This window comes from Eulemur rufifrons, chromosome 2, assembly GCF_041146395.1.
Source record: "Eulemur rufifrons isolate Redbay chromosome 2, OSU_ERuf_1, whole genome shotgun sequence".
NCBI classification, from domain to species: domain Eukaryota; kingdom Metazoa; phylum Chordata; class Mammalia; order Primates; family Lemuridae; genus Eulemur; species Eulemur rufifrons.
Genome location: NC_090984.1, coordinates 17,536,066 through 17,556,187, shown reverse-complemented (window position 1 = coordinate 17,556,187; position 20,122 = coordinate 17,536,066). Strand labels below are relative to the sequence as shown.

Genomic DNA, 20,122 nt, shown 5'->3' with positions numbered 1-20,122 from the left:
CATGCTCGGCTGGAAAAGAAGTCACAGACGCTGGTCCTGGGCACTGAGGATGGCTCCCGGGCTGGGGAGGCATGGGTGACAGCAGTCGTCTCTCAGGTGTCTGCGGCTAAAGAGTTCCTCATGCAAAGACACCAGGCCCATGGGTCACCGGCGGACCCTGGCGCCCAGGCCTTGGCTGGCAGTGAGCTCTCCCGGGCAGGCAGGTGGCCAGGGTGGCCGGGTGAGCAGAGAGGTCGACTTAGAAGGTGGCTTCTCACAGGACAGGAGAGTTCTTGAAAACAGACCCAAGGATGAGGGGCAGGGGTGCGGGGGACTATAAAAAGGGCTCCCGGAGCCACGGGAATGTACCACGTGGCTCAACCCCAAACCTGCCACTTCTCCAAGGGCAGCCTGAGACACACCCCCAGAGTTCTAGAAAATACTTTAGTGACTGGGCTTCCTGGAGGCGGAGGGGAGACGGTTGCTGGTCTGCGTTCGGCTTGCTGGCTCTTGTTTCGAGAGGGGTCTGGGGGCCATAAGGGAGTATAAAAAGGGAGGGGCAAAGGAAAAACAGGGAGAAAAATCCATCTTAACATGCACATCCGATTTCTTCTTCTCTCTCGAGCGGCCCAGCAGGAGGAAGTGGCGAAACATGAGAATGCTTCTGGTCGGCCGGGAGGACACGGTTGGGGCACCTGGAGGGAGAGACACGCAGGCTCAGGGCCCAGGTGGGAGCCCAGGATACGGAGCACCGTCTGGGGGGAGCGATTCCAGGGCAGATGGGCCACGTTCACGCGGTGGCCACATGTGGCTGGGGGCATCGTATCAGCACAGAGAGAGAACATGGACACTATCTAGAAGGTTCTACTAGTATAGACATGAAAGTGTTGGTGAAGCTACTTTGGATATAAGGTTACAACAGTGTAAAATTGATCTGGAATATGTTTTAAAAAAAACAAAAATGTAAAAGCTTATTAAAAAGAAGAAGGGCCAGGTGTGGTGGTTCACATCTGTAATCCCAGCACCGAGGCCAAGGAGGGAGGATCACTTGAGCCCAGGAGTTCGAGACCAGCCTGGACAACATAGCGAGACCCCCTTCTCTAAAAAAAAAAAAAAAAAAAAAAATTAGCAGGGCATGGTGGTAGTGCCTGTAGTCCCAGCTACTCGGGAGGCTGAGGCAGGAGGATCACTTGAGCTCAGGTGTTAGAGGCTGCAGTGAGCTGTGATACCACTGTACTCCAGCCTGGGCAACAGAGTGAGATCCTATCTCAACAAAAAAAAAAAAAAAAAAGAGAGAGAGAGAGGAGAAAAAATGGTGCCCAAAATATTAATGCTGGCTGCTGCTCTGGGCAGAAAGATAAAAGGTTACTCTTAATGCTTTTTAATGTTCTGTCCTTTAAAATTTTCTAGAGTGAGCATGGTTAAAACATTTAAAAAGTGTGGGTATGTGTGTGAGGGGAGATGATGGCGAAATAACAATAGGTCTCATCAAAGCAGAATAAAACGTCTCCTGGGGAAGACAGGGGGCTACTTGCCACCCACCCCAGGGAGTCAGCATTGGCTGGAGATGAGACAGAGGCCAGGAGCCCCTGGGGATGGAGTACAGCCACGGGGCCCTGAACCCACCTGGGACGTCTGGGCATGTTTTTAGGCAATTGTAAACATAACACCTGTTCACAGTGAGAAAACAGCAACAAAAGAACCCCACAAAACACAGGCAGACCACTCGGGAGTGGATGCAAAAGCAGGTCCTTGGCCCTGGCTTCACCACTGCCCGGGCAACCTCATTGCCACCTCTATAGTGGCTGTCCTAACACTTGTGCACAGGGCCCGTGGGGATCAGCCCCAGCCCCCCACAGCTCCGACCCAAGGGAGGGTCCTGAGATCGGAGACCTACCCCTGGCCTCCGTGACTCAGGGAGGCCCTCCCGAGCATGGCTCCCGTGCCTCCTGCTGCCCCGCTGGGGACTCACGTGGCAGGTCATTCCTGCTGGTCGTCGTTGCTGGCACTGGGGGTCCGACTTCGGATCTGACTCCTGAGCTGCTCTATCAACTCCGGGTTCTGCTGCTGCATCTGCTGAGCAAACTGCTGGCCGCTGTGGGGAGGTGTCAGGGCTCAGCCAGGCCCGAGGAGGAGGGGACACACCTCCCCACCTGGCCCCGCTGACCCTTCAAGTGGTTCTGGCTGCCCAGAGGACGCCGGGTCCTTCTGTGTCCCCGCTTCCCCCCGCCCTGCCGCCCACCCATGTCCTCCCCGAGGGGACCACTCACGCCTGGATGAGGCTGGCCAGGTCGTTCTGCGAAGGGCTGGTGCCTGGCGTTCCCAAGGGGTTGTGGCCGCCCGAAATCATCCCGGACATGCTGCAAATAGAGAGCCTGTGACGCGCAGACAGGACAGCAGCTGCCCAGCCCCACTGCGGCCCCTCACTGATGGCCCGGGAGAGAATTCCTTCTCACCCCTTCCCCTGCCACCTGTCGGACCCCGCAGGTCCCAAACCCACCCTCCTCAGGCCCTGTGAATTTTGTCAGCTTTCCCAGGAACATCCTTTTTTGGCAAAGACAGCAGTTCCCAGCCAGGGTGATCCTATCCCCAGAGGACACTTGGCAATGTCAGCATTTAACTGTCATTACTGGGGCAGAGGAGCTCCTGGCATCTGCTGAGTGGAGGCAGGGAGGCTGCTCAGCACCTGCAGGGGCCAGCACGGCCCCATGTGCCCGCAGTGCTGTGGCTGGGCAACTGTGCTTTACGATCTCACCGTGGAAACAGGCTGGCGGTTCCCCAGGAAGTTAAACAGTTACCTGTGAGCCAGCAATTCATTCGCAGGGACACATCCCAGATAACTAAAAACAGGGACTCAAAGAACAACTTGTGCCCCAACATGCCCGGCAGCGCCATTCACAAAAGGTGGAAACAGCACGTGAGCACTGAGGGATGAGGACATACAAAACAGTCCGTCCACACGTGGAACATCACTCGGCCACGGAAAGGGACGAGGCTCTGTCACAGGCCACAGGGTGGATGGACCTTGAGGACATCGTGCTCAGTGAGAGACGCCTGACACAGAAGGACACACAGTGTGTGACTCCGTTTACGTGACAGTCCAGAACAGGCAGCTCCACGGAGACGGGACGTGGATTCGTGGGTGCCAGGGGCTGGGGAGGGGGTGGGAGTGACTGCTGATGGGGACGGGGCTTCCTTTTGGAAGTGATGAAAATGTTTTGGTGCTAAAAATACTGGTGACAGCTGCACGACATTGTGAATGTACTTGATGCACTATGTTGTACACTTTCAAAGGTTAAAATGTTGACTTTTATGTTACGTGTATCTTGCCACAGTAAAAAGACATTTAGGCGCAAGCAGATACAAAGGAGAATGGTTGTCACTTACAGCTGTTGAACTTGGGGATTGTTCATTAGGTTTGATGCCTGAAAAAAAGAACAGCTTTGTCAGAAAAAGCAAGCTTCCACACACATTATTTTCTTTAATTACAAATCTTTATCTTGCAGGCTGTGCTCAGGGCTCGAATGCCTCGGTGAGGCATGCATCTCCTCCAGCGCTCCTCCAGCTTGTGCTGGCTGACTTCAGGGTTATAACAAAAATAAAAGAATCTTCAACTTAATCAAGCACATGCACACCAGCAGGAGCTGGGCATTTGGTCTTTCCCACCCTTTTCCCATGTTCTGCCTCTCCTTCCTCATGAGCTGGGACCTCACATTTACCACTGACGTCCTGTTTGGACACCTGTTTTGAGCAAGATCCCACAGCGCCACGTCACGTTTCCACCGGCAGCTCAGGGTGGGCTGTGCGGATGCCTTTCCGTTCCTGACACTAGGGGGCTTGTCTGGTTTCCGGCTTTGCTCTATCAGGTGAGAGTGCTGTCCTGGGCATTTCCTTGTACTAACTTGCCCATTAGGATTACTCCTTGGGATCTACTTAAAGTGGACAAGTAGGAACTTAGCAGGGGTCACCAGCTACAGGGTCTCTGACCCCACTCAGCTCTGTATTGTGTATCTGTACCATATACCTGAGCCGAGTGTGAATGGGCGTGGCCATGCCAATAGAACTCTGTTAACAAACCCTGCAGTGGGCTGTAACCTGCCCACCCTGCGTGCCTGACGTCAGAAGCAGTCGGGCCGAGATGCCCTTTGAAGGGCCAGCGCCCGCCCACCCTCCCGTTTCTCATGGAGACAGACAGGTCTCTGGGCGGCCTGGCCAGTGGCCTAGGCCACAGTGAACATGGCAGTCCCTGCTGATTTACGTGGCTACACGCTCCCTGCTCTGGCGAGAACACTCCTCTGACTGCCAGTGAGGGTGGAGGCTTTTCTCTTCCTACCTGTTTTAGGGGAGTCCTTGCATCTCGAGGCCGTGGTAGCCAGCAGATCAGCTGGAGGGTGGGAAAGACCACCCAGGAAATGGACATGTGCGGGGACGGCCCTCTGAGGGCCCCAGCCAAACGATGTCCCTTCTGTGGCACCAGGATCCTGGCATCGGGAGGGGGCCTGGGCACCTGGTGCTGAGTTATCTCATCTGCACCTCAGGAAGGGGACGTGGCTGTGCCGTCACCACTGGCCCCACGTTGCAAGGGGGAAGCAGGCTGGTTGAGGGTGGGGCGCGGTTTTTCATTTTCCTGGTTATTCAGCCGGGAGGGGAAGGATACTGTTTGTTCTCCGTGCTCACTACTGGTGGGCTTTGCTTCGGGGTAGTCCTGGGGACATGTGACATCAACATCTGGCACATTTTTGATCATCACAACTGAGGTGGGGGAGCCCCTGGCACAGAGTGGCTGGAGGCCGGGGATGCAGCTCAGCTCCCTGCAGCACCCAGGACACCCCCAGCAAGTGAGAATCATCTGGTACTAAAGGCCGACAGCGGGAAGCCCTGGCCCAGGCAGAGCCACGACTCGGCAGGTGAGCACCTGCATCGTGTGGGGACGCAGAGGGGCGGGAAGGGGGGCCCCGTGGAAGGTGGGGGGCTGTTACCAACCATGCTCATGAAGCTCGGGTTGTTCAGCAGGCCGGCAATGTCGAAGCTGCCAACGCCTCCCGTCTGCGGGTGAGAACAGCACTGGTTAGTGACGCTTGGACACGGACCGTGACGGGCAGGCCCCTGGGAACTGAGAAACAACGTCCCCTACAGGGCTCGACGTTCTGTCCACCTGAGCCAGTCCCCACGGCCAGAGAGGGCTGTGAACTACAAGGCTCGAGCCACAGGGCTGATCGCTTTGGGAAAAGCGTGGTATGTTATCTACAGCCTTTTTTTCTGTGTTCTGATGTTTTGACACCTTAGGGCCTTGCAGACCTGGGAGAGCTGGCCGCTCCCAGGGGTGGCCGATTCCTAGATAGCAAAGGGCCGGCCCAGAAGTGCACCCTTCGGATGCAAACCAGCCGGCCCACAGCCCACACCCCACACTTCCTTCACTGGGAGCCCACGCTGGGGGCCAAGATCTGTCTGCCTTAATCACCAGGGCCAGGTACCAGATGCCCAGGGGTGGCCCTTACACCCAGGGCCCGCTGACGTGATTCACACGAGCCAATCCGAGTCTGCTCATGCTGCCTTGCCTGCAAAGCCACAGTGAAGGCTCCTGCCCACGTGTGCCCCTAGCCCGGCCTTCCCGGGTGGCCCTGCCTGCCTCCTGCTTCTAGGGACCTATAGGCATGAATGGCTTCCCTACGACAGTCATTCCCACTCTGGGTGTCTCACCACACCCAACTGAAACACTCCCAGGGACCCTTACAATACACAGGCCAAGCCTCGGGCTAGGGAGAACACCCTTGGGCCGCCCTCGCCTCCCCGTCAGACTCACGGGACTCGGGGCCTCTCGCAGCTTCAGCTCTGCGATCTTGAGATTCGACTTGTACGTCTCATTGTCGGGGTCCAGCTCCAAGGCCTTCTTGTAGTAGGCCACAGCCTCCGCATGCTTGTTCAGACTGGACAGCGCCAGGCTGCGGGACAGAGATGGCCCCAGGAGGCGGCCTGTCCCTGTCACCGCAACTCCACTGGGCCACTCTCCAAGCCCTGGTCCCTGTGGGCCCCAGCAACCCCCAAACCGCCAGGGATGGCATCACCCCTGCCTGCTCATGGCGCCACACACAAAAGTACTTCCCAAGCCCGAAGGTGGGGCTGAGCGGAGGGAGGGGGGTGTGTGAGTTAGCGAGAAATGTGCGTTTGGTCTCCACCCTGGCTCCCCGCACAGGGTTCCTAGAACCCCTGGAACTTCCTGAACCACAGGAGTATCTCTTGTCTCGCAGCAGCAGCCCTGGAAACCCTCACCTGAGTTGTGTGAGAGGTGACTGGTGGGGCAGAACCCTGGATGGAGCTGGTCCCCAGAGGAGCAGATGTGGAGCAGAGAGTGGACTCCCAGCCCACCCTCCCCGACCCGCAAGGAGATTCGGTCATAAAAACCCTCGAGTGATGCAATCCGGAGAAATCCCACAGGGACCAAGCTCACTCTGAAGTTAGTGTCAGGACTGCACTAGGGGCGGAGAATCGGTCTCAGGGGTGGAAAAACCACACAAAGTGGGGGCGGCCCAGACTGAGAAGAAGGGTGGGACAGGCGCTGGGCAGCACTCACCCCATCCTGCCATAGGCCTTGCTGTAGGCCGGGTCTATGCAGATGGCCCTCTCGCAGTCCTGCACCGCCCCCGCGTAGTTCCCGAGCTTGCTGTAGGCCGCAGCTCTGAGGAGACAGGGACAGGGTGGGCCCCTCACCAGCGGCTCTGCGCCACGCAGGCAGCAGGAGGGAAGTCAGCCGTGTTCCTCCCGCGCTACCTGAGAGGCGCAACCTGGGCTGTGAGCCTCAGTTTCCCCATGGAGATGGGGCTGATACTGGGCTGCTGAGAGGTGATGGGCTCAAAACACCACAGGCCGCTCAGAACGGCGACTCTGAACTTTTTTATCTGTTTGTGACGGTGTTTAGGTTTGTGGTTGGACGAGAGCAGCGAGCAGGATCCTGGTTTATACTGCCAAATAGCGAGTTACAAAAAACTGATCCAGCGCCACTGAGAGGCTGACGTCAAAGCTACCAGCTTACGACATATGAGCCATTTTCCCAAGTTTTAGTATTTCACTTAACGTTCCTCCTCGTTTCCCAGGCACAGAGAGGCGTTAAGGAGAAACCACCTGGTGACCAGCAGCCACGTGGAGGGCAGGGCAGGCCGGAGCGCGCTGCACAATCCCTGCAACTTTCCCCTAAGCTAGGAGTAGACGCAAACCACAAGGTGAGAGAGAAACAAAACCCCAGGGCGCTGCACCCGAGGCGGGGTGGGTCACGCCGTGGCCGCCCAGGGGAGCGCGCGATCCTCTGCTTCCCACTCCTCCCCCTGGCCGCTGCCAGCCCGCGAGCATGGCTCCACATGGGAGGCTCCGCGGGTCACCCGCCTTTCACAAGCGGAGGCCAGACGCGGCTCTCCGCTATTATTAGTCACACTACCGCGAACAGATGCACAGATGCTCTCACATTCTCGGCTATTTTCTTGGCGTGACGTCCTGTGTGGAGCACGGAGCCTCCTGATTTCAGCGTCACTACCGACTCTCCCCAACCCCCTCGCTGTGCCTGACACCTGACCACGTGCAGAACTGCCCCCAACGACCCCTCACTGGCAGAGGCCTCCCCCGTCTCAGGCCCTTGCGGAGCATCTCGGAGGACAAGGACGTGCCGCCGCCTGGCCGCCCCGCCCAGGCAGGCCCGAGCTGGTACCTGTTGCAGAAGTAGACGGCGTTGGCAGGGTTCAGCTCGATGGCTCTGCCGTAGAGGTGCACGGCGGCCTCGAAGTTCTCCACTTTCATCTGCTCGTTCCCTGAAGAGGAATAAAAGAACGTTTAGCCAGGTCATCCACGCCTGACTCAGGGGTCTAGACGACATCGCTCTTGGCTCTTCTGGCGTGTACTCAAGGGGATTAACTCTCAGTCTCGGCTACGGGGGCATCTGGACCTGCTGGGGTCCAGCCACGAGCTCTGGTCTCCGCACCCGCTAAGGTGTGGGGGTGGGCGGTAGGGCCTGACCTGTGCCAGCCATGGCAGCCATCACTGCATGGGTCGTGACCCCGGCTCAGGGACCAACACTGTCCTTTTTCTTTTCCTTCAGAAACAGCCCAGGCAGGGGCCCGTGTGCCAGAATACTCAGCAACGGGACTTTTCTCTAAGGCACGGGTCCTGGCTGGCGGGAGGAGAAAGGCTGGCCCAGACCCAGCTCTGAAGACACAAACCCAAGCTTCCCGCTCCCACCCCATGACCCCAGTTAAGGGTCAGGCATTGGGGAGATGGGCTCTGCCTGTGTTTTTAAAAACAGTTTTGCTGATATGATTTACGTACCATAAAGCTCACCCTAAAGTATAATTCAGTGGATTTTAGTATATTTACTATGTTGTACCACCATCATTGCTATCGAATTCTAGAACATTCCATCACCTCAAAAGGAAGCCCTGTCCCCATCAGCAGTCATTCCCCCTCCCCTTGAAACCACAAATTCACGTCCTGTCTCTGTGGATCTGCCTGTTCTGGACATTCATATAAATGCAGTCACACACTGTGTGTCCTTCTGTGTCTGGCGTCTCTCACTGAGCACGACGTCCTCAAAGTCCATCCACACTGTGGCCTTTTCCTGGCTGAGTGATACTCCAGTGCGTGGATGGACCACCTTGGGTTTATCCATCACCCATCTGTGGACACTTATGTTGTTTTCACCTTTGACTGTTGTGAACGATGCTGCTGTGAATGTTCGTGGTTAAGCTGTTGTGGGAACACATTCCCAGGTCTCTTGGGGGTGGATCTAGGAGTGGGATTGCTGGGCCCCATGGAAACTCTGTTCAACCCTTTGAGGAACCACCAGCTGCGTACGAGGGCAGAATCTCTCCACGTCGTGCATCTGTGTTCTCACAATCGCCTCCCCCAGCGCCAGCGACCAGCTTGCTGCCCTTGAGAGACGTCCCCAGGCTGGTCTGGACCAGGTGGCTTCCCCCTCTCCCACGGCCCCCTGCATCCAGGCAGTTACTACTGCAGGGACAGGGAGCCCCTCCCTCACCTTCAGTCTTGAGGCGCTCTGCCTCCGCCGAGTCCTCCTCGGAAGGCGGGGTCCGCTCGGGGCTCCTCAGGTCCTGCGGCATCTCCTGGCCCCAGGGCAAAGACGACCTCTGTCCTCTCTCTCCAGCCCAGTGCCCTCTGACTTCCAGGGCCGCCTGAGAGGGCAGCCAGGCTCCGAGGGACCCAGAGGCTCTGCAGGGCACTCCTGGCCCCTGTGCCTCAGGCCCCACCTCTAGGACGAGGACAGCCAATCGCTCCTTGTGGCCCGAGGTTCCCAGCCCCCGAGATGATGCAGGCAGAGCACCCAGGCCCTGCGGATGTCACCCACTGTTGCTGCTCTTAACTGGGGGGCAGGGGCTGGGGGAAGCCTAGGGGCTCACCTTATTGGCAGCAGCCGCTTCAAATATCTCCGGCAGGGTCTGAGGGAGTGCAAGGTCACTGTCTTCCACTGTCACCCCAAAAGCGGTCTCCAGGCACTGGATTGCAACTGGAAGGGGGGAAAAGTCACCCACAGGTGTCAAAGGCAATCCCGAGCTTACTTTTCAGGGCCCAGAGGGCAGGGCTGAGGGTATTCTTCTCCAGCCACGCTTGTTCTCAAAGACCCCGGGACACACTGGGCACGTCTGTGCCCCCCAGGGCCCCTGCTTGGAATTCTCCTCCTTCCCAAGCCTCAGAAACTGGAGACAGACGGACACGCCCTGCACACCCTGCGACGGCGGGGGAGGCCATGGGCAGAGTGGGGCCCACGTGGTGACCTCGGGCCTCTGTGGGGTCACAATGCTGGGGCCACCTGGCTAGGGGGCGGTGGGGGCTCAGGCTGTCCGTGTGTGTTGGGGGGAAGGTCCCCGGGGACACTGTCAGATCTCCAAGGGAACCCGGCTGGAGGAAGAGCTTGAAGCCAGCCCCAAGGCAAGTCCTGCATTACTAGGTTTGTCCCAGGGGCATCAGTCCCAGACAGGAGCCCACTAGCCTCTTGAGGGCACCTCCAGAGCTTCCTCTCCCTGAGACCTGGGATGGGGGGACAGGGGGAGGGTGGCGGGCGCCCACCTACCCTCCAAGCTCTCCTGGGCGTCGGACGAGAGCCCCCCGTGCCGCAGCTGGTCGTGGAGGAACCGGATGATGGCGTAGGCCAGGCGCTTCTTGTTGTCCATCCTGAGCCGGGAGGAGCAACGCTGGGGGGTCCTCAGGATCTTCGGGGCCAAGTTTGGAGCCTGAGTGCTGGGGGCACAGGCAAGTCCCTTGCCCCACTGTGCCCCTTCACACCCCACCAGACACCCCAGACCTGTCCCCTAACTCGCCCTGATAGAGCCGCTCTGCTGGCGCTGGCTCGTCTCACTTGAGGTGGAAATGTCTAACTGTGCCCGTTCGCAGACGGACCCGAGGCTCCGGAGTTCCCAGATCCACCCATGCACAGGGCCGGAAGCGATCGCGGTCAGCAGGTACCTGGGGGCTGCCCGCCGCACTCCCAGTTCTCCTTACTGCTCCTCCTGCAGCACCGAGGCCTCGTGGGAGCCCAGCCCTGCGACGCCTTCATTTCAGACTCTGGCCCCATAGCCAGGAGAGAACCAATCTCTGTGGCTTTAAGCCACCAGACTGTGGTCATTCAATGGCAGCCCCAGACCTGACTAAGGCACAGCCCTTGCATTTGAGAGGGGGCCGGGGACGTTTTGGGTCGTGGATCACAGCAGCGTGACTCGAGAAGCAGAGGCCAAGGAGCCGGGTGACCGCCCTCTGAGCTCCCAGGACTCTTGGGTGGGTGACTTCGCCTGTCTGAGCCTCGGCCCTCATGTCTGAAAGGTGGGAAATGCCCACTAGGGCCGCTGTCGGGACCACGGCTCTCGGGGGCCCCCCGGCATCTGCTGTTAATATCACAATTCCTCAGGGTAAGTCGTGCAGCACAGACCTGGGTTGGCCGTTTTTGACTGTGTGATCTCAGGAAAGCAACTCTGAGCCTCAGTTTCCTCCTCTGTCACCCGGGAAGGTGACAGCAGATCCCCACGGGGTGGGTGTGAGGAGGAGGAAGACACGGAGTACACAACGCTGGGTGTGCAGCCCCGTCCTGGCAGGCGCTGCTTGGTTTTAGGAAATTTAAGCCTTGGGTGGTGGCTCTTCTTGAACATGTGCCAGAAGTGCCCAGATCAACACTCGCTGTGGCTACGCCAGAAAGACTCCTGGACTGAGCAGTTCTGCTGGCAGCAGTGGAGGGTTCTCCTGGCCGAAGGAGGCAGTGGAAGGGCTGCGCTGGCATCAAGGTGTGGCAGGGCAGCATGCCCAGGGAGGCCCTGTGCAGGGACGGGGGCCCCCGCCCTCTGAAGCCACCACAGTCCCCTCGGCCGGGCCTCCCGCCTTTCCTGGAGGCCCTCCCCACCCAGGGCCCCGGGTGTCTCCCTGAGAGGGGCCGCTTCCTTCGCCGCTGGACGGCGCACAGGGAGAGAGAGGCGTAGCTCAGCAGGCCACCTTTTTGGCTGTGGCCTGTGCCCTGGGCGACCAGACGTAGAGGGAAAGGGAGAGGCAGCCCTAGGTCTCTGGAGTGGGGACCTGCTGGGATCAGGTACAGGGGCTGAGCTCGCCCCCCAGAGGGGTTCCGTGGGGAGATCCTGAAACGCAGGCTGGGTAGCACGGGGCCTGGCCGAGCGGACCGCCAGCCTGGGGCTGAATGAGGGAAAACACCGGGCTAGAACGAATTTCACATCTGCTTGTGACAGCTGCTTCGTAATAACTTGTTAATCTTCTGTGCTTTGTGCCCTGATCCGATTTCCAAAAAGCGACTGAAATAACAAACACCTAGACGGAGAAACGCTGTCCCAGGACCCAGGTGGCTGACGTTCTCCTCTTGAGCTAACGCAGCACAGAAACAGCACACCCGGGGGTCTTGCCTGCCAGATTCTACCCCTAGCTGAGCGCCAACGACCCTCTGCGCACACACAGTCACACAGACAGGAGGCTCCATTCGATGAATGCTGTTACGGGCTGTGTCCCCCAAAATCCATATACTGAAGTCCTAACTCCTGGGACCTCAGAATGTGACCTTATTTGGAAATAGGGTCTTTCCAGATGGAATCAGTTAAGATGATGTCATACCAGAGTAGGGTGGGACCCCAGTGCCATAACCAGTGTCTTTATAAAACGGGGAAATTTGGGCCAGATGCAGCAGCTCACGCCTATAATCCCAGCACTTTGAGAGGCCAAGGCAGGAGGAGCCCTTGAGGCCAGGAGTTCGAGACCAGCCTGGGCAACATAGTGAGACCCTAATGTCTACAAAAATAGAAAAAATTAGCCGGGCATGGTTGTGCGCCTATAGTCATAGCTATTCAGGAGGCTGAAGCAGGAGGATAGCTTGAGTCCAGAAGCTCCAGGCTGCAGTGAGCTATGATGAGGCCACCGCACTCCAAGCCTGGGTGACTGAGTGAGCCCCTGTCGCAGAAAAAAAGGGGAGGAGAGGGACACAGACAGGAACACAGGAGGATGCCGTGTGGACGAGGGCAGATGTTGGGTGAGCACCCACAAGCCAAGCAATGCCAAAGATCAACAGCTCCCACCAGAAGCTGGGAGAGCCCTGGGAGGGTCCTCCCCACGGCCTCAGGGGGAACCAGCACCACTGACACCTAATCTCCGACTTCTGTCCTTCAGAACTGTGAGTCCACACGTTTCTGCTGTTTAAGCCGCGGGCCGGTGGCACCTTGTTCTGGCAGCCCTGGCCCATAAACAAGCGCGCTGTGAGGCAGGCCTGTAGTAGAGAACCACCTCTACCCTTAAAACACCCCAGCGGGCAGGCTGCTCCTGTTTTTAGATGCGCTGACTCAGGCAGAAGGGCTTGGTAGTCTGCCCAGGGCTGAGCGGCCATGAGGAGGACCGGGCTGTCACAACACAACACGGAAAGAAGCAATGACTGCTGTGTCCACCGCAAGGGACAGTGCCAAGGGACAGAGGAAAGAGCAACCAGCTGTGCTTCGCCACTGTGCTGGGGACCGGGAGCCGGCAGCCAGAGGGGCAGCTCCTCCTTCCACAAGAAAAGGAAGCTTTGTATCCTTTCTACACGAATGTCCATTTGAGCCGTAAGCGCCCAGATGTCTGATGGCCCAAGACACACAGGTTAACACACATGTGCGCACACGGAGGCCGTCTGGATACCACCACCCACGCACAGGCCCCATTCGGGTGAAACTGGAAGCAGAGCCCCAAGGACCGAGAACACAAAGACCACCTGTCTGATCTGCTTCCTGCAGACCTAGAACATCGACGCTGTGAAATACCTGCATGGCTACCTTGGCAAAGGAGGGGGCACCTCCGGAGAATTTTTAACAAACTGATCTCCCCTAAAACGCAGCCTTCACGTTCTAGGCGGGCACACTGCAGGAGCCCCGTGGATGCTACTCACCCACGGCCACCTCCTTCTAGACTGTTTAATGCCCACAACGTTAGTGCTCAGTGGGTGTGATGCCCCAGGGGACACCTGGTGCAGTCTAGAGATACACTCCTGGCGCAGAGTGGGCAGAGGCCAGGGTCGCTGCTCAGCACCCTACAGTGCCCAGGACCCTCCCCGCCCCCATTAGGAATGACCTGGCCAATGTCCAGGGTGGAGGGGACAGACTCTGGACTAGAATAATAATAGGACAGCATGAAGAGCCTGTGGGTCCCTCTGCACGGTGACCTACACGGTAGGCACTGTGACCCTTTGAGAAAGGACGCAGGCTCAGACTGGGGATGGCGGTGTCTGCCCAAGGCCACGCAGGCAGTGACGGGTGGGGCTGGGGCCCAAACTCAGCAGCTGCCTGACCTGCCCCCATACCCCATGAGAAATCGGGGCTGTTTAGCGTCTTAGTCCCCTTAAGGTGCCCCAGAGGGGGTGAGGAGCCTGTGCCCCAAAGAAAACGAGGAGTGGGCCCCCTGACCACATCCTCGTTACCTGACACTCGCCAGAGGCAGGCAGGTCAGTGACCCTCCAGGCTTTAAACGCCGCTGGCATCAGACTCAGCTTATGGAGGCCACTCGGTGCTTAGAAGTCATGGCACGCAGGGTGTGCTTGAAGTTGTTTCCATTTCAGGGAAAACGACAACCATCGATAATTATTTAAAAAAAAAAAAAAAAAAGGGAATGAAAGAAGCCAGACACAAAAGGCCACATGGTATATAATTCCATTTACATGAAATGTCAGAAGGGGCAGATCCACAGAGACGGGAAGTGGATTCGTGGTTGCCAGGGGCTGGGGAGGGGGCGGAGAGTGACAGCTGATGGGGACGGGGCTTCTTTATGGGGTGATGCAATATTCCAGAATACGACGGTGATGATTGCACAAGTCTGTGAATGTACTAAAAGCCACTGAATTTTATGCCATGTGAACTATATTCTCAATTTTTTAAAAGAGAAAGGCCTAAAAGAGCTGTGTTTCATGCAGCTGGACAGGAAGTTAGGGTCTCCCAGAAAGCTCCGTGGGGATGAGTTTTCTGCCCCCATCTCTGCACACAGGGGAGAGCCCACACCTCCGAGTTCTGGGATCGGGACAGACCAGAGCCCGGCAGACCAACAGCTGGCCCAGAATCTGAGGGTTTCCTGTGAGACACAGCAGGGTCCACTGCACACAGGAAAGTGCAGCCGCAACGGTGAAGTCACCTGCCCCGGCTAATGGGGTTCAGAGAGCAAACTAGTCAGGTCTGCTGACCCCCAAACCCAAGGAAAACAGACAAATGCCACCCAAGATATTTTTGACTTACAGAGTTTTTTTTAAAACAGATATTTGTTTTGACAGAAGCATGATTCGCAACAGCCAAAAGGTGGAAACAACCCAAGCGTCCACGGACAGGTAAGTAGACAAACACACCTGGACCATCCATGCCCTGGAATATCACTCGGCCATGAAAAGGGACGAGGCTCTGACACAGGCCACAGCGTGGATGCACCCTGAGGACATCGTGCTCAGTGAGAGACGCCAGACACAGAGGGACAAATCCTGTGTGGTTCCACTCACAGGAGGTCCGTGGAGTCATCCGATCCACAGAGACAGGCAGTGGAGTGGTGGGTGCCAGGGGCCGGGGAGGGGGCGGGGAGTGAGTATTTCATGGGGACAGAGCTTCAGTTTGGGGAGATGAGAAAGTTCTGGAGCTGGAGGGTGCTGATAGTTGTGCAACCATGTGAATGTGCTTAACATTGCTAAACTGCACACTGAAAAATGGTTAACATGGTAAATTCTACGTATTTAGAAAAAAGTTTCTTTTCAAAGTCTGGGGTCCTTTGGAAAAGACCCTCTGTGACCTGTGCAGCTTGATTCTTTTGTACATTGTGTTCTAAATCAGGCTTGAAGGTCACAGGCCAGGCGTCCATTTAGTGCACAAAGGTTTCTGCATTTCTTAGGAGGTCACACTTTAAATGATTACACGACAGGTTGAACCAGGTAAGGCTCCCATGAGGCTGTACCTGACTTACCTACTTCAGGTCTGGAACAAAGCAACAGCAAGTCACAGAAACCGGTCCTGCCTAAGTCCTCCCACAAACCTACAAGACTGGGGGTCACCACCACATCTTACAGAGGGGGGGTGACAGGTCCAGAGGAGTGGCGAGTGCAAGATCATACAGTTAACAGCTAGAGCTTCGAGTTCAGGCACCACTTCTGAGGACTGTTCCTCTGTCCGACACCCGGGGCCCAGCAAGACCCACGCTGGGCTGCGTGTGTGTGTGTGTGTGTGTGTGTGTGTGTGTGCGCGCGCGCGCGCGCGCGCGCAGCAGGGGTATCTGTATTGCGTCCTTGGGAGCTAACATAGAACAAAGAAATCTGTGAGAATTGAAGAAGGCAGCTACTGACCTCCTGAAGGGATCACTGAGGGATCAGAAAATCGAAAGAAGTCAGACTCATTTCTGGTGCTCTCTGTTCTTCCAATCTTTCTCCTGTCCACGCCTGACATCAGGGCCTTTGCACATGCTGCCCCTCCTGCTGGAACACCCCTGCCCCCAGTGAACTTGTCAGCCCCAGTGGGGCAGACTGGGTGGTCTCTGCCCGCTCCCCTCTTCTCCTCATTCCCCTGGGGCAGGGACAAACTACTACCAGTCGCCTGTTTTTGTAAATAACGTTTTCCTGGCCCACAGCCACACCCATTCGTTGCTGTTTTCATGTCTCCGGCAGAGTTGAGCAGAATTGCCCTTAGGTGAGACCCCCTCCTGGTTCAGCGGAGTCCACTGACCCCCAAGAGACTCTTTAAGTCCCATGACCATCTACGCATTTAAATGCATAAACTAGGCAGGAACCTTCAGGCCTGGGCAACATAGTGAGTCCCTGACTCTAAAAACAATAATTCACACACTGAGTGGGGAGGGAGGGAGGTGGGGAGTCCCAGGAACTGGGGGGTCACCTGGTCTGTACTGTCTGCCCCATCGGGAGTTTATTCTGGTGTCCACTGTGAGCAGGAAGAAGACTTAATTTTTTCCCAAATAATTAATTCGGGGTGTCTCCACCTTGGCACTGTTGACATCTTGGGTGGATAATCCTCTGTCCTGGCCACTGCAGGTGCTGAGCAGTGTCCCTGGCCTCCACCCTCTCCGTGCCGGGAGCACCCTCAGTCGTGACAATAACAAATGTCCCCAGACATCGCCAATTGCCCCAGTTGAAAATTACTGACAGCCACTAAATGGGAAAACGAAGGTTCCAGTCAGTACAAGTCAGCTTTTTCTGGCCAAATAACTCTGCTGTGAACTTTTGGAAAATCTGTTTGCAGAGTATTCTGGGTTTCAGAGCTGCAGAAGAGGGACAGTGGATCTGTGGCTGAGGGCCACTTACCTAAGGTAAGTACAGGGCCTAGCCTGGTAAGTGATGTGGGTCTGTGGTTCTAGAACCTGCTACTTCTCTCCCCTCACCAAGCCGGGAGGACACAAGATGGTTCTCAGATCTTCCTTCAACACCTGGATTTTCACATAGAAAGTTTTCTGCTCTTTGGAGCCAGATGCAGCAAACACGGGCAGGCACGCTCCTTCCTCAACTGCGACGAGGCACGCCCAGTGTCTTTTGAACAATCACAACTTGTGGGGTTCTGGCTGCGGGACAACATTCCCAGAGAAGGCCCACTCTTTCTCTGAACAGTGAGGGCTTTATGAGCGCTCAGACACCATCACCGGGCCTGGTGTGAGAGGCGGAGGACGCTGGTCCCAGCGCCAGCTCCGCTCGGTGGGCTTCAGGATCCCTTTCAGCTCTGAGTCTATGACTATATATCACCTTTTCATTTTCTCACTACCATAAAAATAAAATGAAAACAACAGAGCCTTTATTCCTGTCTTATTTCCCTGCCCAGAACAGATCACTGAAAGGGAAAAATGGCTCACCCTACCAACAAGAGGTCATTTTGCTTCCCTACACGCTGGGAAGGAGAGGTACCCCCTGCCCACTCCCGTCCTCAACCCACAGCAAAGTCAGGAAAGCTGTCTGCTCCGTCTCCATTCCTGCCGCCATCTTGGGACATGTGAGTTCTACCTCAGTCCTGTCCACTCCCAACATGAAAGCCCTGTTTTCTTCTAAAATGCCACCAGGATGTCATCATGCACATAAAAATCCTCCACTGCTCCCTGGAACCTCACAAGCGTGCAAGGAGGCCCCTCGCCAGCCGGCGTCATCTGCAGGGCCCACTCAAACTCAAGCGCTCACCGCTCCTCCAACTCCTCTGGGAAAGAAACTCACTACTGCAAACCCTGAGTCTTCGTCCTACCTCTGTCTGGCATGTCTTACCAGGTTCTGTACCCCTTTATGGGGCCTGTCCTTCCTTTGAACCCCTGTACCTGGCAGTGTCTAACCTGTGCAAACTAAGGGACACATTAGATCATTGGCAAATTCAGAGTCAAATGATAGAGTTCTGTGGGGATGTCACTCCTCTCTGGGTCTTGGCTTCTTTCTGGGTAAAAAACAAACTGTCCTGCCCACCTACCAAAAATTCCTTCAGCTTTTACTGAGCATTTCCTACCAGGGCCAGCACTGGGTCTTGGCAAAAAAACAAAAAAAACGTAGAACTGAGTAGACTACAGCTCTCAAAGATTCTATGATCTGGGAGAGAGCTTACGCCTGTCTGGAGTCATTCTCGCTTCTAGGAAGATTTAATCATAAAACCTCTGCTCAAATCCTTGGCGTGCTCAGGACTTTCCAGGCATCCAGCTAAGTGCTGTGCATGCACCGGCTTATTTCAGGGGCCAGCACAGGTTTTCTGGAAAGCACCAGAGGAAAAACTTTCACCTCTGCAGGCCATAGGTTTTTTGTGGCAACTACTCAACTGTGCCCTTGTAGCTCAAAATCAGCCACAATGTGTAAATGAAGGAACGTGGCCGTGCTCCCAGAAAACTTCATTCACAAAACAGGCCGCAGCTGGATTTGACCTTCTGCTCACAGGTTTGGGTTGGTTTGTTTTTCTCTCGTTCTGTGGCCCAGGCTGGAGTGCAATGGCACAATCACAGCGTACTGTAGCCTGGAACCCCTGGGCTCAAGGGATCCACCCGCCTCAGCCTCCTGAGTAGCTGTGACTACAGACGTGAGCCTTCGCACTGGGCTTCTCTAGTCAGTTTGCTGAGACCTTGGGTAGTTTCATCCTCATACACCTGAGGTGGTTACTATTATTGTCCCCATTCTACGAAAGAAGAAAACCGAGGCATAGAAAGATGGGGGCCATCCAAGTTCACCCAGCTGTGACAGTGCAAATCAGGAGTTCTGAACCCAGGCAGGATGGCCCTAGAGCCTAAAATCCAAAGTGCCCTTTCCTCTCCCTACACAATTAGGCACACACACAAAACCCTGCACACAATTTCCTGGGCTCACACACCCCCTGCTGCCCACACTGGCAAAGAATCCCTGGTCTAGGGTAGGATTTTTAACAGCAGCATTATTGACATTCTGGGAGCATCATTTTCTGTGGAGCGGGGGGCCTCCTGGGCACTGCAGGTGCTGAGTAGCGTCCCTGACCTCCACCCACCCCATGCCAGGAGCACCACCCAACCCAGTCATGACAACCAGAAGTGTCTGAAGACATTGCCAAGTGTCCCTGGGGGAGAGAACTGTCCCCAGCTGAGAACCACTGGTCAACGGAGAGGAAAGACAAACAAAACAATCAAAACAAAACAACAATCAAAAACCAAATAACCAAAAGAAAACAGGAAAATTATTCAGCCTAAGGGATGCACATGACACACGTATTTTCCAACACCTAAGAACAAAAGTAGTGATTCTCAAGCGAGCTATTATCAAGTTCCAAGCACCTGATTAAAAAATTTTTACAGTACCCTCCAAGGCGTATACTTTTACAACTCCTATTCAGAGAGAAGGAATGGGATGCTCAGAGAGGGAAAGCGACTTGCCCAGCTTTACACAGCGGGCGCGACGTGGTGGGCCGGTCCTCAACCCCGTATTTCCCCCCACCTCGAGTACGATATGCCAAAGACCCTAAACGCGAAATAAGAGAAGCGACTGCAAACCCTCTGCAGTTTTCACTTTGCGCCGGGCCCTGCGGCTCTCAGCCTGGGAGGCAGGGACTTTGACAACGCCCGTTTTACCGAGGAAGAAACTGAGGTTCCAAGAGGCTGGCCACGGTCACCCAGGCAATGACTGGCGGCCCTGGGACAAGAGCCCCGACTTGAGTCCCCACAACCGGGGGTCCCCGAGTCAAAGGGCAGTGTCTCCCGGCAGCTAATAAGAACGAGGGCAGCAGCGAACACTCAACTGCATGCGTGGCGCTTTCGCCTCCTATCGACCTCGCCGCCAGCCTGCGGACCAGCGATTCCAGGGGCCGGGAGACGAGGACCCGCCAGGGCCTGCCCGACGCTGCCCGGCCTCAGTTTCCCCTCCGCGCTGCCTACTCACAGGACGTGGCGGGTCGTAGCGACCGCAGCCCCTGACCAACCTCCTCTTATGAGCTCCGGCACCCCGTGAGCCCCAAGCCATAGACCCCAAGCCCACCCGGCCCAGCACAGAGCCCCTCACTCACCTCTCAGGCGACCGAGCCCCGACCCACCGACGGCTGCGCCTGCGCACCACGGCGCCGCCCGGCCCCGCCCCCTGGGCGCGACGCCTGCGCAGAATGAGGCCGCTGCTGGTTGCCTTCATTCTGCGCAGGCGTGCCAATGAACAAGGCGGGCTTGGAAGGAAGTGACGCACTGTAGAGGCGGGAAC

The 20,122-nt window shown here is 56.5% G+C and overlaps 1 protein-coding gene across 3 annotated transcripts; it reads right to left on the bottom strand.

Annotated features, from left to right (window-relative positions):
- Positions 1-137: 137 nt before the first annotated feature.
- Positions 138-19,992, bottom strand: SGTA (small glutamine rich tetratricopeptide repeat co-chaperone alpha). 3 transcript variants are annotated; one of them, XM_069480765.1, is made up of 12 exons: positions 19,938-19,992; positions 10,049-10,187; positions 9,378-9,484; positions 8,999-9,083; positions 7,676-7,775; positions 6,551-6,655; positions 5,783-5,921; positions 4,963-5,025; positions 3,367-3,404; positions 2,250-2,339; positions 1,952-2,074; positions 138-674 (listed from the first exon to the last, which is right to left on the bottom strand). In XM_069480765.1, exons 2-11 carry the CDS (start codon positions 10,146-10,148, stop codon positions 1,960-1,962), a joined length of 942 nt encoding a protein of 313 aa, XP_069336866.1. In that variant the 5' UTR covers positions 10,149-10,187; positions 19,938-19,992; the 3' UTR covers positions 138-674; positions 1,952-1,959. The 3 variants fall into 3 exon arrangements, with proteins under 3 accessions (XP_069336866.1, XP_069336855.1, XP_069336877.1); XM_069480754.1 differs by having other exon boundaries at positions 10,049-10,215; positions 19,938-19,948; XM_069480776.1 differs by having other exon boundaries at positions 8,999-9,080; positions 10,049-10,215; positions 19,938-19,948.
- Positions 19,993-20,122: the final 130 nt, after the last annotated feature.

Bases quoted from the DNA above. Each gene is read 5' to 3' on its own strand.
- SGTA (XM_069480765.1), bottom strand. From the start codon at position 10,148: ATGGACAACAAGAAGCGCCTGGCCTACGCCATCATCCGGTTCCTCCAC. The intron at 9,084-9,377 runs GTGAGCCCCTAG...CCCTGGGGCCAG, and splicing joins AAGCGGCTGCTGCCAATAAG to GAGATGCCGCAGGACCTGAG. The intron at 3,405-4,962 runs GTTGGTAACAGC...TCTTTTTTTCAG, and splicing joins ACCCGAGCTTCATGAGCATG to GCATCAAACCTAATGAACAA.